General features: G+C 41.9%; 1 protein-coding gene across 1 annotated transcript in view; it reads right to left on the bottom strand.

Annotated features, from left to right (window-relative positions):
* Positions 1 to 14,439, bottom strand: part of LOC138498338 (fibrocystin-L-like) — an 848,238-nt gene that overhangs the window by 164,010 nt on the left and 669,789 nt on the right. The window contains exon 29 of the mRNA XM_069622136.1: positions 7,202 to 7,337. Coding sequence (XP_069478237.1) covers positions 7,202 to 7,337 — 136 coding nt within the window. The remainder of the gene's footprint in view (positions 1 to 7,201; positions 7,338 to 14,439) is intronic.

Below are 14,439 nucleotides of genomic sequence, written 5' to 3'. Positions count from 1 at the left end.
CATTATCCTTTACAGCTTAGAATTAATGTGTTTAGAATGTGAGGGTCAGAATAGTGTTTTGGGCACAGGACGGTGTGATTTTGGACATTGTGACACTGATGGATCCTTTGTTTTGAGTTTAGATGGGGAGGTTCCACTAGTGCAGGGACAGCAAGGCCTTTTCCCAACCCCGTTTATGGTCTAATAAAAGTCTTTAGCCAAAATCATGTCTACCTTGTGTTTGACTATAATTCCTAACTCCTAACACTAAGTAGTGAGCAACATCATTACAGAAAGGGAGGAGACAATGCATATTGGCATGGGAGGTGTGAGCAAACACTGGAGAATAGATGAAGGTTTGTGGGGGTGATTGAAAAGGCAAGAGATTAGGCTTGTGAATTATGAGTAGTCCAGTGCGGAGGTTAGGGAAGCAAAGGCATTTATTTAATCTATGAGTAGGGTAGGTGTCCTTAATTTGCATTACTGTTGTAGGTCACAGAACATGTTTGTTTTAAGTGCCTACATTTCAGAGGTGAGACAAGCCTGAGGACAAGGACGGGAAGGTATGAATGTGCGAGCAGGATAGTGTTGGTCAAATGGAGTCATAAGTCATAGTGAAAGTCAGAGACAGCATGGTCAATAGATGACATCATCAAGGTAAGGGACAAGAGAGTTGTGCCTGCATTTCCTCTTTGTCATTGAAGAGGGCAGATGAGGACTAAAAGGAAGACTTATTGTAGAGGTATTGGGCCTTCCAGAGGACCAGCGAAAGAGTGATAGGAGGTGGGGGTAGAGCTACAACTGTTGTGCAGTAAGTGAGGGGAAAAGATGATTTTGGAGATGCCGGGAGAAAAGGAGTATCATTTCTGAGGAGTGCAAGTGCAGGGGGGAAGGAGGAAGATGGGGAGGCCTGAGAATGATGAAGAAGTTAGACCAAGTTGAGGCTGAAGGCTATGAGAGAAGGAAAGGAGAATGAGTAGAGGGAGGAATGGAGCGAAGTCAAGATGCATGATGAAGGAGAGAAGAAATAGGTAAGTGACGACAACAAAGAAAGGGTACAGCCCAGTAAAGAGAGAGAGAGAGAGAGAGAGAGAGAGAGAGAGAGAGAGAGAGAGAAGGTTGGTGAGCAGATTGGGAAGGGATGGATGGTTGGCTGTGATGAATCAGGGGTAGGTTCTGAATTGGGCTTGAATGGGACTGTAGATAGCCAAAAGACAGTGAAGTGATGTCAGTCGTACAATAGGTAATTTCAGGCTTAGTTAAGTATCTTACCTGCCCTAGGATTGAAGAGAGATGAATAATGCTGCTGCTGCTATGCACATGCCCTCTGGCAATTACTTTGCACTTGGTAATATACTTCTTTTAAAGTGGTGCTGTGCCCACATTTGAAGTCTTGGCCCCCTGTTGCAGAAGGCTAAAGTGCACAGGTGTGGCCACTACAGCCGTGCATCAATGCGCAAGATGGTAAACTTCTGAGCTCACTGTATTGCAAGTTGGTGGTGAGAACGTGTCCTTGATTCGAAGCCTGACCAAAATGCTACAGGAGATAACACATGAAACCAACTCTACACTGTCGGCAACTAAGAAAGTCGCAGAAATACCTACATTTTTAAAATCAATAACGTGATTAATTTCACTGATGAATTACACGTTTGATGGTAGCTAAGATGCAACATGAAAATAGCAACTCAACACACCTGACTGCCCAAAACGCACAATTTGCATTCATGTCGAGAAACATGACCTTAGCATCCTTTGAAAATAATATGCAATCAACACAAGGCTCATAAAGCCAGGGCCTATTTCCTTTAATGGAAATTCTTTTGTACCTTAATACAAATCAGGCCTTGATTTTCCCCCCAAACAAAATGGAAACCATTCATGATTTACATATGTCTCTATGTTTAACACCCCTGCTACTCCTCCCTCTGCTACTGGCCAATGAATGTGTATATAATAAATGTTGCCAAAATGATCAAATATATTAGATATATTGGGTGTTGTTATGCAACCCCTCACATGTGTTATCAAGCTCTCTGTTATCAAGGTGATTCCATACCATCTTGTGATGCTGCGGGCACATGAATCAGTGGACAATATTATTTCAACTATGACAATCTTAGCAAATATATATATCGCACAGCCTAAAATTCACCTCGGTCTAGGCTAGGGTTCTCCTGTTTGATCTCCACCATCATGTCCTTGTTGTCTCCCTTATGTAACGGACACTGTTTTGTTTCTTTGGCAATGGCACCAACTTAACAAAAAAAGCTACAGTAACAAGGGTCATCTGGGTTGGTGGCCTCAGCATGAATTTCCAGGAGAGGGATATGGAGCGCAGCTTTTTTTCAGTCAATTTAACTTCAGAGAGTCCTTGCATTTATTGCCATGGGACTCTGGTGTTTGGTTTCTGGGTTAACTATCAACACTATTCTAAATTATGTATCACATGTCTGCATAGCATATGCAACAGAGACATCTCTAAACATGTGTGTAGCTTAATACTAATGGGTAAATATGTCTGTTTATAGTGATGTTCACTGTTATATGTATAAATACCATTTCATAGCTGGTAACGTCTTGAGGGTAATGTTCTGTTACAATGTTAGATGCTGGAGAGGGATCTAAAAGAGAAGGAGAGTGTGTAGAGATTTCATCAGAAGGAAGGAGGAGGCTGCAGCCATTTGTGTACAAATTCTTCCATTAAATTGAAGCTGTTCATCTCGTGAAGTAACACTCCTTTATTTAGTGGCAATGAGCTGGCCCCTGATGGCAGCAGAGGAGGAGAGGGGCTCGGACATCGACCCAGAGAATTGTTGCTGTGTCGCACTTGAAGTGAACTGTGCCATTACTTTACGGCAAGGGGATGGAGTCCCTAAACAGTGAAGGGAATGGATTCCCGAAACGGCGACCAGCGTTTCCGTCTACAAGGCTCTCACGAGCGCTAAGGAGATGCTGATGACGTTGGTGTGACCGTTTGCGAACACACCGAGTGTGAACTGACCAAGGATGCAGCATTAACTAGAGGCGTCTCTGCGACAACATTCCTTAGCAACATTTTGTTTATAGCTCGCTTCACGAGTTGGAGGCCTTCTTGGAGATGGGAGACGAATCGTAGACATGGGTGAGTGTGTCAAAGCCTGCTCAGAGTTGGGAATATTCGCCGTGGTCACTCCTGTGGTACTGCAATGGAGTGTACAAAGGTTCCTCCTTTTGCATCGTCTATATTGGCAGATGGCAGGACATCATTGATGGCTGCGCACTGAATGGGGGGGTGAATGTGCTCGAGGGGGGAACTGGGGGCGTGTGATGTGTAGGGTTGAGCAATTGTATAGGGTGCTGCCGCCCTGTTCGAATCAGGTGAAAATGATAGGTGAACAGACTGCATGGGGAGGGCCCAGACCAACACTGTACGGTAGGCCACCTGGAAACATTGCGCAGTCCTCTTACAAAAGTGGGGTGGGGGAAGAGACTGACTGTACCCAGGAGACAGAACCAGTTAATACATACAAGGACAGCGAACAGAACCCTCAGTGCTCGCCATGACTGGGGAAAAATTAAGCCCACAGAAATATGGCTGGGAAGAGACAGCCAAAGTATGATCAGCAGTTTCAAATTACCCCTTGGCAGGTGGGCCTGAGAAGCAGAATAAGGAGCGATGGGCGATACACAAAGGAGCCAATAACCAGGTAAGTTTTGGTGTCACTGAACAGCAACAAGTACCTTGTGCTCTCGCTGATATCAGCGGGGAACCTCATTGGTCGGATGTGGTGTAAATGTCTCCCTTCCCACAAGCTCAGGATGTCTCATGTTTTTATCAATGTGTACTGACCAATGGCAGGTTAATAAAGTCCCGGAGGTCAGCACTATTACTTAGTATGTAGTAAGAACTAACGTTTGCGGTGGAGCGGGAAGGAACGTGGCGCCACAAGGGAGGTGATGGACCAGTAACTGTTACTGTCAAGGATCAGCAATGTGTTAAGTGGTTATAGCATTTGTTGATAGTTAAAATGTTAATGTGAACAATTCAGGTCAGTATGTAATCTGTTGTAAATATGCTTGTGAGATAGCAACCTATCATAGTGGTGTGGTCAAGTTGTGTTAATAGCTGCTCAATTTTTTCTCAAGTTGTATAGATCTGATGAGAAAGGAAAGGAGGTATGTTATATGTGTAAAACCTGTCAAAGACCGAAGCGAGGAGCTGTGGGTGGGACGCAGGTGTCAGGAGTGAAAGGAGCTCCTTATTTGAGTGGCGGAACCAGAGACACCTAAGCAGAGGAAGGCTGTGGGCACCTGTGAAGCCAGAAGTAGTAGAAGTTGTGCCTCAAGTCATGGAACTAGAGCAACCCGCAGAACAAGGATACTAGAAGCCGGTGAGTCAAGCCTGGTTCCTTGCGCAAGCACTGCCGGCAACATTATCCAGTCTTACTTTCACCAATCAAGAAGTAGAAGCGAATAGAATTTAGTTGATGCATTTTCTAACAAGGGAACAATGAAAGTTAACACTTGCATGTGAATGGAAAGGTTTTCTTTAACTCGCGTGGAATGTTTCCGAAACACCATTGTCAAACCCTTAAAGTTGTTAACTTCGTGAGGGAGTGGTCGAGTGTACCTAATTTTGTTTCCCAAGAGAAGAGTGAACATTTCAGGTCGCTCTTTATGAAACACCATTGTTAAACACTTAAAGCTTTAAAACTGCACGAAGAAGAGGACACGTGTGACAAATTTCGCTTTCAAAGTGCAGAGTGAACTTTATCTCTGTATTGAAAAAAACAATCATTGTTACTAAGAGAAGTCAAGTGTTGAATTCAATATCTGCAGTTGGAGAGAGCGCAGTCATTGCCCATGCCAAAAGTAATTCCCTATTTGAGAGTGAAGCAGCCTTTCTCAAAACCAGAAACTGTGCTAATTATTACTGTGAGCCCAAGAGAAGATCAAACTTGCCTAAGATACAAGTGTGCAAGCAATTCCAAAAGCCAAGAGAGTGGCATCAAGGCTTTTGGGTAATTGTGTGTCTGACATTGGCAAAGATGTGAAGGCCAAGTTGTGCAAGGGAAATATTGCTGCTCCAATACAATACTGACGTTGTCATGGTTGTAGTCAAAGAAAAGAGGGAAAGAGGCCGCCCCTTTTTAAGAGATATTCACAGGAAGAGTGCCGTGTCTACTTTAAGGTATTGCAGTGCCTTAAAAGTGAATCTTGTCCAAATTGGCCTCATTACAAGTATGGCGGTGTGGGAAAAAATTGGCGGTAATGGAATTACTGCCACTTTTCCCACACTGCCATAATAAGAGTGACCCTGGAGTAGAGGATTTACCTCCAGCATCATGCTGGAGGTAAATCCTCCCGCTTTCTGCCAAAAATCATCAAAATCAGCAGAATTACTGTGGCAGTAGCGGTTACTCCACCAAACGCCGACACTGCCACTTGTAATCTGGCGGTAATTCCGTCAAACCAAGTGGCGGTAATGGTAATTAAGTTGGGTGGTATTCTGGAAGATTTCCTGCCGGGATACCACCCAACTCATAATGAGGCCCTAAGTACTGAATCATACTGAATCTGTGGTGGTATCTTTGGAGTGTCTGTGGATGCAAGATTTTAGTAGTTCAAATGAAGTGGAATGCTATGGGGTCAACAAGAGTGTCCTAATGGGAAACTGTAGTAGGAATGAAGTTGTTGAAATAGAAGCAGCAGAACTAAGAAGTCATGCTGATAAATGTACCTACTGTGATTTCTGACCAGAAAAGACGAATAGTCTTTGTTAAGCAAGACTTTTGTTCCATTCATATTTTGGAAGTTGTAATTCTTTTTTAACTGTGTCTGAGAAAACAATGATACTATTCTGAGGAAGTGGAAGGTCACTTTTCCATCAGAAGAAGAACTTTTGTTGTTGGAACTGTGGTTAACAAATCTTTATCTTGATATTGACTTTTCAAGAACTAATCTAAACCTTTACAGCCTATGTGAATTTTCCCTATATTATTTTTGCTAAGCCCTGAAGAGGGATACACCTTTAAGCCTGGTGAAGGGAGTACACCGAGGTTGCTATAAGGTTGTTAAATGTTATAAATGTCATTGTTGCTGTTAGCTGAATTGCCATCTAATTTCTTTTGCATTTGATGTTTAGTGTAAGGGCCAGCATTCCTGTGTTAGAATGTTTTCCCTTAGTTTTGTTTGGTAGGGAACCCCAAGTTAGAGTAGGGCAAGTTAAGTATTTTGATATTATTTCTGTTCTAATACAATGGCATATTTTGAACAAATATCTAAGAGTTGTCCGCCTTGCATTGCTGACCCCTCACAGGAGGCTGCCGTCGTCCATAAACAACTTACCTCATTATCCTTGGAACTGTTCATCTTGCAGAGTAAGTGTCCTTTATTTCATTCACCTGTTCAAAATATCTCAATTTTCTTAAACATATGAAAGTTACATTTTGGTGACTTAGTTCCTTTGTGCTAATTGTACAATACAACTTATTTATTGTGTTTTCATAGCAGGCTCCGATTTGAAAAAGATGCCATAGATTTGTGGGAAATGCCTGATGAAGGGATATCTTTGTAAGAGCATGGAAAACCAATTACCAGTGCTATTTCCCTTTACACCTGTTACAGCATGTGCAATCTTCTCAACAGTGTGGCGTAACATGGTGAGTACTCTGCAAGCAGTTGAATACTGCCAGTGGACACCTCAGCCAGGGCAATGTACATTAAGAGAGCCCATTAACTGCTATCAGACACTATGCCTAATGAAGCTATTATCCCTTTAGGATTGATCCCTTTAAGATTGATTATGTTTACTATTTGTGTGCTTCTTCTGCACTATTCTGTGACCACAACAGCTATAGGGATTATATTGTCACTCCGGGTACATTTTTCCCAGTATGATGTATGCCTTTAGTAATTGGATGCAGTATTGATTTAGCATACTAATGTCACAAGCATCAGAAATCCTTTTTTCACCAACAGGCTTTGCATGCGAGCAGTTGTACTTCCACTTTCCCCTCATAAGTAATGGCGTAAAGGTTCCAATATGCAAAGTGCTGTTTGCTCAAAACCCAAGATTGGGATAAAATCCACGACACAAAATGCTAGTGAACAGTGGGTTTTATATTTCTTATTTGGAATCTGAGTGTGGGGCAGTGACTGTTCAGATCAAAGTGGGGTGGTGTCACTCAATATTATCTGTCTGGACAGTACAACAGCACACTACTATGCCTTACGGTACCTGGGTATGAAGGTTCCAATAAAGTGTAGTCTGTGTTTTGTGAGGTCCAATCCGCATTGGTTGGGGACACCAGCACTTGGTTTGCATAGACATCTAAACGCTGAGGAGAGGCATAGAAGATGGCGACACGCACGGCCTGTATAATGAAAAATAGGAAACAATGATTAGGTAACAGTAATTAGGGCCTGGTCAGATCGCCTCTGTATTATGCACATTAATACAGTCAATCCTACCAAAGGATTCCAAAAACTCCATCTCTGCCAGTATGTACCAGCATGTTCCCTGAACCAGTACATGCATTCAATCTTTTTAAAAGCATTCCCCATGCTTTGCTCACTCTAGAGCTTGAAATGAAGTACACTTTTGTATTATATATGTCCATTCCTTTATAGTTCTAATGATTGTCAAATGTACCTCAAAAATGATGAAATGTTAGTATAATAATCTTCAATGTAGCACCATTCAAATCGTATGGCCTTGGCTTCACAGAAAACTAACTTGACCATTTTGTTTCAAACTTTGTTCTGAGAACTGCTTCACCTCGTGATTTCAGGGGTGGGGGTTCAATGTCAGTTTGTATGTCCACATTATGGTGTATTTACGCTTATTGTTTTTGTCCTTAATTCTGTACCTCCCGACCCATGATGGTGAAGGTTCAGCTTGTGTCCCTATATGCATTGTCTAGTGGCAGATTTCTAGAGGCAAGCATGTGTTCATCATGCATGTTTTGAAATTCACAATAGCTAAATGACTAAGGGTCATTGCAAGTTTCTTCATAGTCTCTTATTCTTATCCTCTTATACCAAAAGGATATCGCTGCAGCGTAATGCAATCATTAAATTCAATCTCTCCTGCACTACTGTCAGTATGTATGCTTGAAAAGTAGCAAAAACCCTCTGATCCTCATGACCCACAAGGTCCATCAATATGTCTTTTTTCCTCAACATTAAAGGATGGAGCAGACACCACCAATACTTAATTTAGGAACCCTGTTTTCCACTGGTTACACTTAACTTTGAGTGTAGTTAGCTGATGACAGCAATAGAGTTGGTCCTGGGATGCTTCGTGTCATCTCGCAGCAGACACTCACCCCTACCCCCACACAATTCAACAAGGGACAGTAATATACAGTGGATAGCAAAGTTTCACATTCTTCTGGTGACATTTCTCCGAAGTGGTATACCCCTTATTCTTGACTGTCTACCCTAGAACAAAGTTTGATTTGATTTATTTTATTGTTTAAAGAGTGAACATAGTTCGAGAGCAGCATTTGGACTGGTGTCTTTTAACAGTAGTGCAGTACTCTGAGTTGCTGTCTGTGTGTCAGTCTAGATTAAATATGAGGGCACCTGGCAAAACCCTGAAAAACCCAGGTGGGTATACTAGGATATACAAAAACAAACAATCAGGGTGAGAGGTCACGCCGCTCAAACATTCTAAATATATAACACAGTCATTGGAAATACATTTTTCTTCACACAAATGTGTTTTAATAGCATCTAGATAAGACTAATAGGGATAGAGCACCCAGGGGTGTTTGAAAATACAATACAAATAAGTATGATCCAGTGGACGGAACTGGATCTTAATGCAAAAGAACAGCAACAGCAAAATGCTACTCTTGGTCAATCATAACACTTGTGCAGTCACAGGGAAGAACATAAACTCAATTTCATGAACAAATATACAAAGGGTCACAAAGAACAATAACAATGCTAAAATTGTGCACTGTTCAGGTAGTATTTAACGTCTTTGTGACCCTTTGTATATATGTTCATGAAATTGAGTTTATGTTCTTAGAATGTTGGAGCGGCATGACCTCTCACCCTGATTGTTTGTTTTTGTATATCCCTGTGTGTCAGTCTATGCATCCATTGAGATTAGGACTTGACCAGGTGTTGTTGAAAATGCCACATTTTTGTGAGATTTGTGAAATTGGAGAATTGTGGGGTCATTCTGAGCCGAACTGGGATCAAGTGCACGAGGAGCGTGTGCCACCAGATATGTGGAGCTTAGCCACCAGGCGCACTGGTGTGCTACTCTGGTCTACTTTGTAGATGGCACATGCAGTCTTGAACAGTAACCTGGCCTGGACAGGTACTCAATAAAGTATCCGTAGGACGGGCATGATTCAGTCAAATTTCCACGCACCCGAAATAAGGCATGTTGCAGAACAGTGGACTGCTTTTAGGGGAGCCAAGTGAGTGGTTGGCACCCTGTCAGGAGGGCATTTCTCCCATCCATGTGAGAAACCAATGGGCTGCAATATGGTCCAGAAGTCGTGCGGCAAGATGAAGGGTTTGATTTTGCAAAGGGTGAAGATTCCAATTCTAACTGAATTGCTCCCAATAATAAATTAACCCCCCAAAAAGATGTGTCTCCAGTTCTTTAATGATCCTTCTTGTTATCTATCCAGAAAATAGTAAATGTTCCACCAACAATCTTAATTCAGTACCCAGTGCATCTATGTGTTGCTGCGGTCTAATACTTGACCATGCACAAGGATCTCAAATAATACCAGTAGTACTTCTTCACCTTCTCTCAGGCCCTACCTGACCTCCATCCTGTGCCAAGCAGAGTATGCTGTCAAAAAAGAGCCTTGGGTGACACAGTAGATACGTTATGTAGGAGAGCGGCACACAGCACTGAATAAGCAGTGACTCCAAGTGCTGTATAATATCTGTCAAACATCTTTACAGGTAGGTGCAGAGATGATGTGCTGAGACTAATCCAGACTTGATGCCCTACCACATCAGGCTGAGGCTAAATACTGTTAGGGTTTCGTTAATCCCTACGTAGAGGGAAAAGGAAGATTGACGCACACCTCGGTTACAGGGCTTCCGTCTCAGACGCCTGACTCTGCCAGGGATAAATCTAGCAAAGTGGTCAAGGCTTAACTCTTAGCGAGTGCCGGGTGGCAAAAAGTGACAGCATAACACACAATAGAACATTTTTATGGGATGGTTTGCACAATAAAAGCGAATATATACTCTTTGTATAAAATAATTCAGCAATAAAAAATCTTTTTTTTAAAAGCAGTATGTATGCAACAGGTAAGTGACTTTTTAGGAGTTTGTTCAAGACAGTGATTTCCAGAGGAATCATCCAAACAGTAGCGACTGGTGAATTTTTTAATTGGGGGAAGGTTTAAACATTTGGTATGAATATGGGGAGCAAACGAGCATAGCGAAGAAGCCCGAAACAACCAAGAGGGGAACAGGCGACTTCTCCCCCGAGAATTTTTTTTTAATAATGGGCTAAGTTGGGCATTTTACAGCACAGTTTCTGTGAAAAATTGGGTACAAAGCCACCCAGTTTACAATCGGTTTAGTAGAGTAAGAAATTAAGAAATCCATTGGATGCCAAGTCAACAACATTGCACAGGAGCATTTTCCAATAGATTTTCACGATGTGTTTGCCCACTATAATTCAATGTTCTACCAGTGTAAACACTGATTTTCATCCTGACTGTGCCGGTACATGTTGGTGATGCCTACACCAAAATATGGCAGCATTCACAACTAAGAACATACTGGTGTTTGCTTTGCCCATAATGCCAGTAATGTTACTATAGGAAAACATATCCATGCTGTATCTGCCAATATATGATAGCATCATCAGTAAGAACATAATTCTGTTGGTTTTTCCCTTAAAGCCAGTAAAAATACCATGTTACAGTAAGCAAATATATATAGATTGGCTACATCAATGTAGGCTAGTATAGCCTCGTAAGGAAACTCATCATGTTGGCTTTGCCCTTGATGGCAGTAAAAAAATCCATGCCACAGCAAAAAAGTGTTCATATGTGGCCTTTCTGGCCTACACTGGTGCAGCTAGTCTGGGCATATTCAAAACATGCCCGGACTGGCTGTACCAATGTAGGCCAGTTTGGCCAAATAAGAACACTCGTCATGTTGGCATTTCTCTTAAAGCCGGTATAAGATGCCATGCCACAGTTAGAAAACATACCCTGCACAAATGTCCACCCCCCATATGTATGAATACTTATTATGTTGGCTTTCCCGTTAATGCCAGTTAAAAATGCCATGCCATAGTATGAAAACCTGCCCAGACTGGTTGCACAAATGTAGCCCAGTGTGGCCATGTAACAACACTCATATTGGCTTCGCCTTTAACACCAGTATAAAATGCAATGCCACAGTAAATACACATGACTTTGCTGGATGCAAAATGCCCTCCATATGTAAGAACACACATCATGTTGGCTTTGCCCTTATGGTATTTTTAAAATGTTATGCCATAGTAAGAAAACATGTCCTTGCTGGCTGCATTAACCAAATCCACCCCCAGCCTGCAGCCTTCCATGCACACATGTCCATACACCTTCACACAAGCAGTCACACATCCATACAGCCTCTCTCAAACAATCATTCACAAGGGTACCCATAACATTAACACTGCATTCTCATACACACGAACACTCACACACATTCACATTGCACTCTCATATGCACACTTGCACAGTTGATCGCTCGCATATGTACATACGTACATACGCATGTACGTAAATAAATGCTAATCTGACATGCATACATTCATGCACACATAGAATAATGTTTTTTTTCCCTTACCTGTTTTCCTGCAGCTTCGGACTACACAAGGCTCTTCAAAGCAGGCCTCTTGCTCCAGCGGTCTACACAAACAGGAACCAAGAAGCAGGGAGAGCTTCCTGGTTCTTAACATGCCTGGTAGAGCCAGAGCACCTTCGTCTCACCTCCCACCTAGACCTAAAAGTGTGGAGAGACTCAGGAGCACCCCTTGAGCATGTTTAGGTCTGCAGTTCCCCAGCCTGCATCACCAACGGGCCATGCATGGCTGGGGAAGCAAAATGTCCCCGCCTTGCATTGTCTATTGGCAAGCAATGCTCTCTGGGGAACTTTGCCCATTATAGACGAGCTGCCCCTGCATGCAAATGCTCAAGGGTAAGGCTCTTGAATTCAAAAACAAGTGTTAGAGTTTTCAAACTGTAGGGAACCCAATGTTTATCAATGGTATAAGTCCAAAAGGAAAGCCCTGCCTTTATTATAAAGCCAAACTGTCACAAACCTTTCAAAGACAGCACAGACCACAGTTAGGAACAGGCTTGCACCCCATGTTAACTGTGCTCACACACTGAGCAAGGATGGAAGAACGAAGAGGCCAGTCCACCTGAAGAGTCTGGGAGCATCACAGCGGGACAGCCATGACTATGCTGTTTAACTCCAAGATGGCATTGTCTGTCATTGGGCCCTCTGCTCGCAGAAGCTCTGCCCATTACCTAACCACAGTAATTCAGAAAAGTTGCCCCACATGCAAAGGAACTAAGAGGAACTAAGAACATATAGGGAGAAGGTGGAACTTTAATTCCCTGACCAATCAGGAAGCCAGGGCCTATAAAGTGATAGAGCTTTACAATCGCAGAGTTTATTGAGTCACTTCGGAAATCTCAAACAGTTTAAATGGAGACATTAGTCAGACTGTGTGGGAAATAGGAAGGAAAGCAGGTGCAAGCAAGGAGAATGCAAGAATGAGTGAAGGGAGCAGATTTCTGGCCTTTGCAGTCCAGTCTTAGAAACACTTTGCCATGAGCCTACTGGGAGCTCTGGCAAGGACCAGAAGATACTGAGACAGAAAGGAACCTATTGCATTATTGCTGAGAATGTATATGTCTACATTTTTGTGAGAATTGGAATGAAAACATCAGTGAGACAACAGCCGGCAAGCTGTGTTTCCCTTTCTGGTAAACAAGTTGGCAGCATTTTTATTTTTATTGCAATATTTTTTTTTTTATTAGTGTTTCATTGGTTAAATATAACCTTTAACACATTACAACAGGGAAGTTATTCTTTACATACACTAAAACACATTACATATATGTATCCATTTGCTCACATAAAATATATATTACATATATTTACCCATTTGCTCACATGAAATAGAGTTGTTATTTCAAACCTTTTTGCAATTACAACCGTCAATCCAATAATTCATTTAATATTTTTACATCAAACCAAACACGAATGACAAACTAAAACTGCTTTAGACACATAAAACATTTCGTCACCTGCTTTCATCATCAGTTCATCTTTGGTTTAAAAATAGCATCTAAAAACAAAACCGAGGCTCAGACCAGGAAGGGATTTTCCCCACTAATTAAAAGCAACCACAATTCGTCCGCAGATAAAGTACTCTGTGCCTCTACAAATTATTTAAAATGAATGGTTCTCAATGCCGTCCGTACCGGACAAAACAGCAGTAGATGCTTTAAAGCTCCCTCTGCCTCCTGGTTTTTACAATGATCACAATTCACCTTCATAGGTCGTGCCTTCTTTCTCAAGGACAGTATCTCTGCTGTTGGCATTGAGTTATATCGAATCCTCATAAATTGTATTCTGAAGTAACTGTTAGAGAATTTGGATAGATATTTTGGCAGACAGCCAAACGCCCTCACGTCATGTCTCAGATGATAGAAAAATGTAAACTTGTTGGCTTCCTCAGGCGTGAGGATCCAGTCTGCCCTCTGCAAGCTGCCAGTATCATGTTTAAGTTAGGGGGACACTTATAATTCATTGATTTTATTTGAACTAAAAAGCTAAATTCAAATGTCCAATATTGTGGGGCTGGAATTGTTGCATTATGAGGAGTATTGAACCACTTTTGTATAGGCTCGCTATGAATAGAATATCATATCATATCATTAGCTGTGTGTCATTCTTCTGTAAAAATAAACATTAGAAAAGCAAATGGGTCCCATACACATATCTCATTTCATATGGCCAGTGATATTTTGTTATAGTACTAACTTTGGGATTCTTTTACCTGTGTCTCATGACAACTACATCCATTTGCTCTCAGTCACCTTGTTGGCTATCAATAATCTAATGCGAGTCTGTTGCCCAAGGGATGCTCACTTTTTTGGGTAAGATTTTCATATTTGTGACAAATCCTCCTGACCTGTGTCAGCCCCAGAACATTTTGCTTGACTTGGTGATTATTTTTCACTTGTCCCTAGGTGAGTGGGAATCCTTTTACTCTTTTTATGGGTGACCTTTTTATGTCTCTCCATAGTGTGTGTATGGATCAATAGTTCCCTATAACCTTTGGGCTAGGACTGGGTTGCCCCTTTGGGCTTCCATTTGTAATTTCTCTTTACATATCTCGGGTGAACTACTGTTCCCAATTAGTAAAGTGGGATTCCCATCCTCTTCACATTTTATATAGTAAGCCAGCATACCCCA

Source organism: Ambystoma mexicanum, chromosome 5q (genome assembly GCF_040938575.1).
Source record: "Ambystoma mexicanum isolate Mex_15411 chromosome 5q, UKY_AmexF1_1, whole genome shotgun sequence".
NCBI classification, from domain to species: domain Eukaryota; kingdom Metazoa; phylum Chordata; class Amphibia; order Caudata; family Ambystomatidae; genus Ambystoma; species Ambystoma mexicanum.
This window is presented reverse-complemented; position numbering and strand designations above follow the sequence as displayed.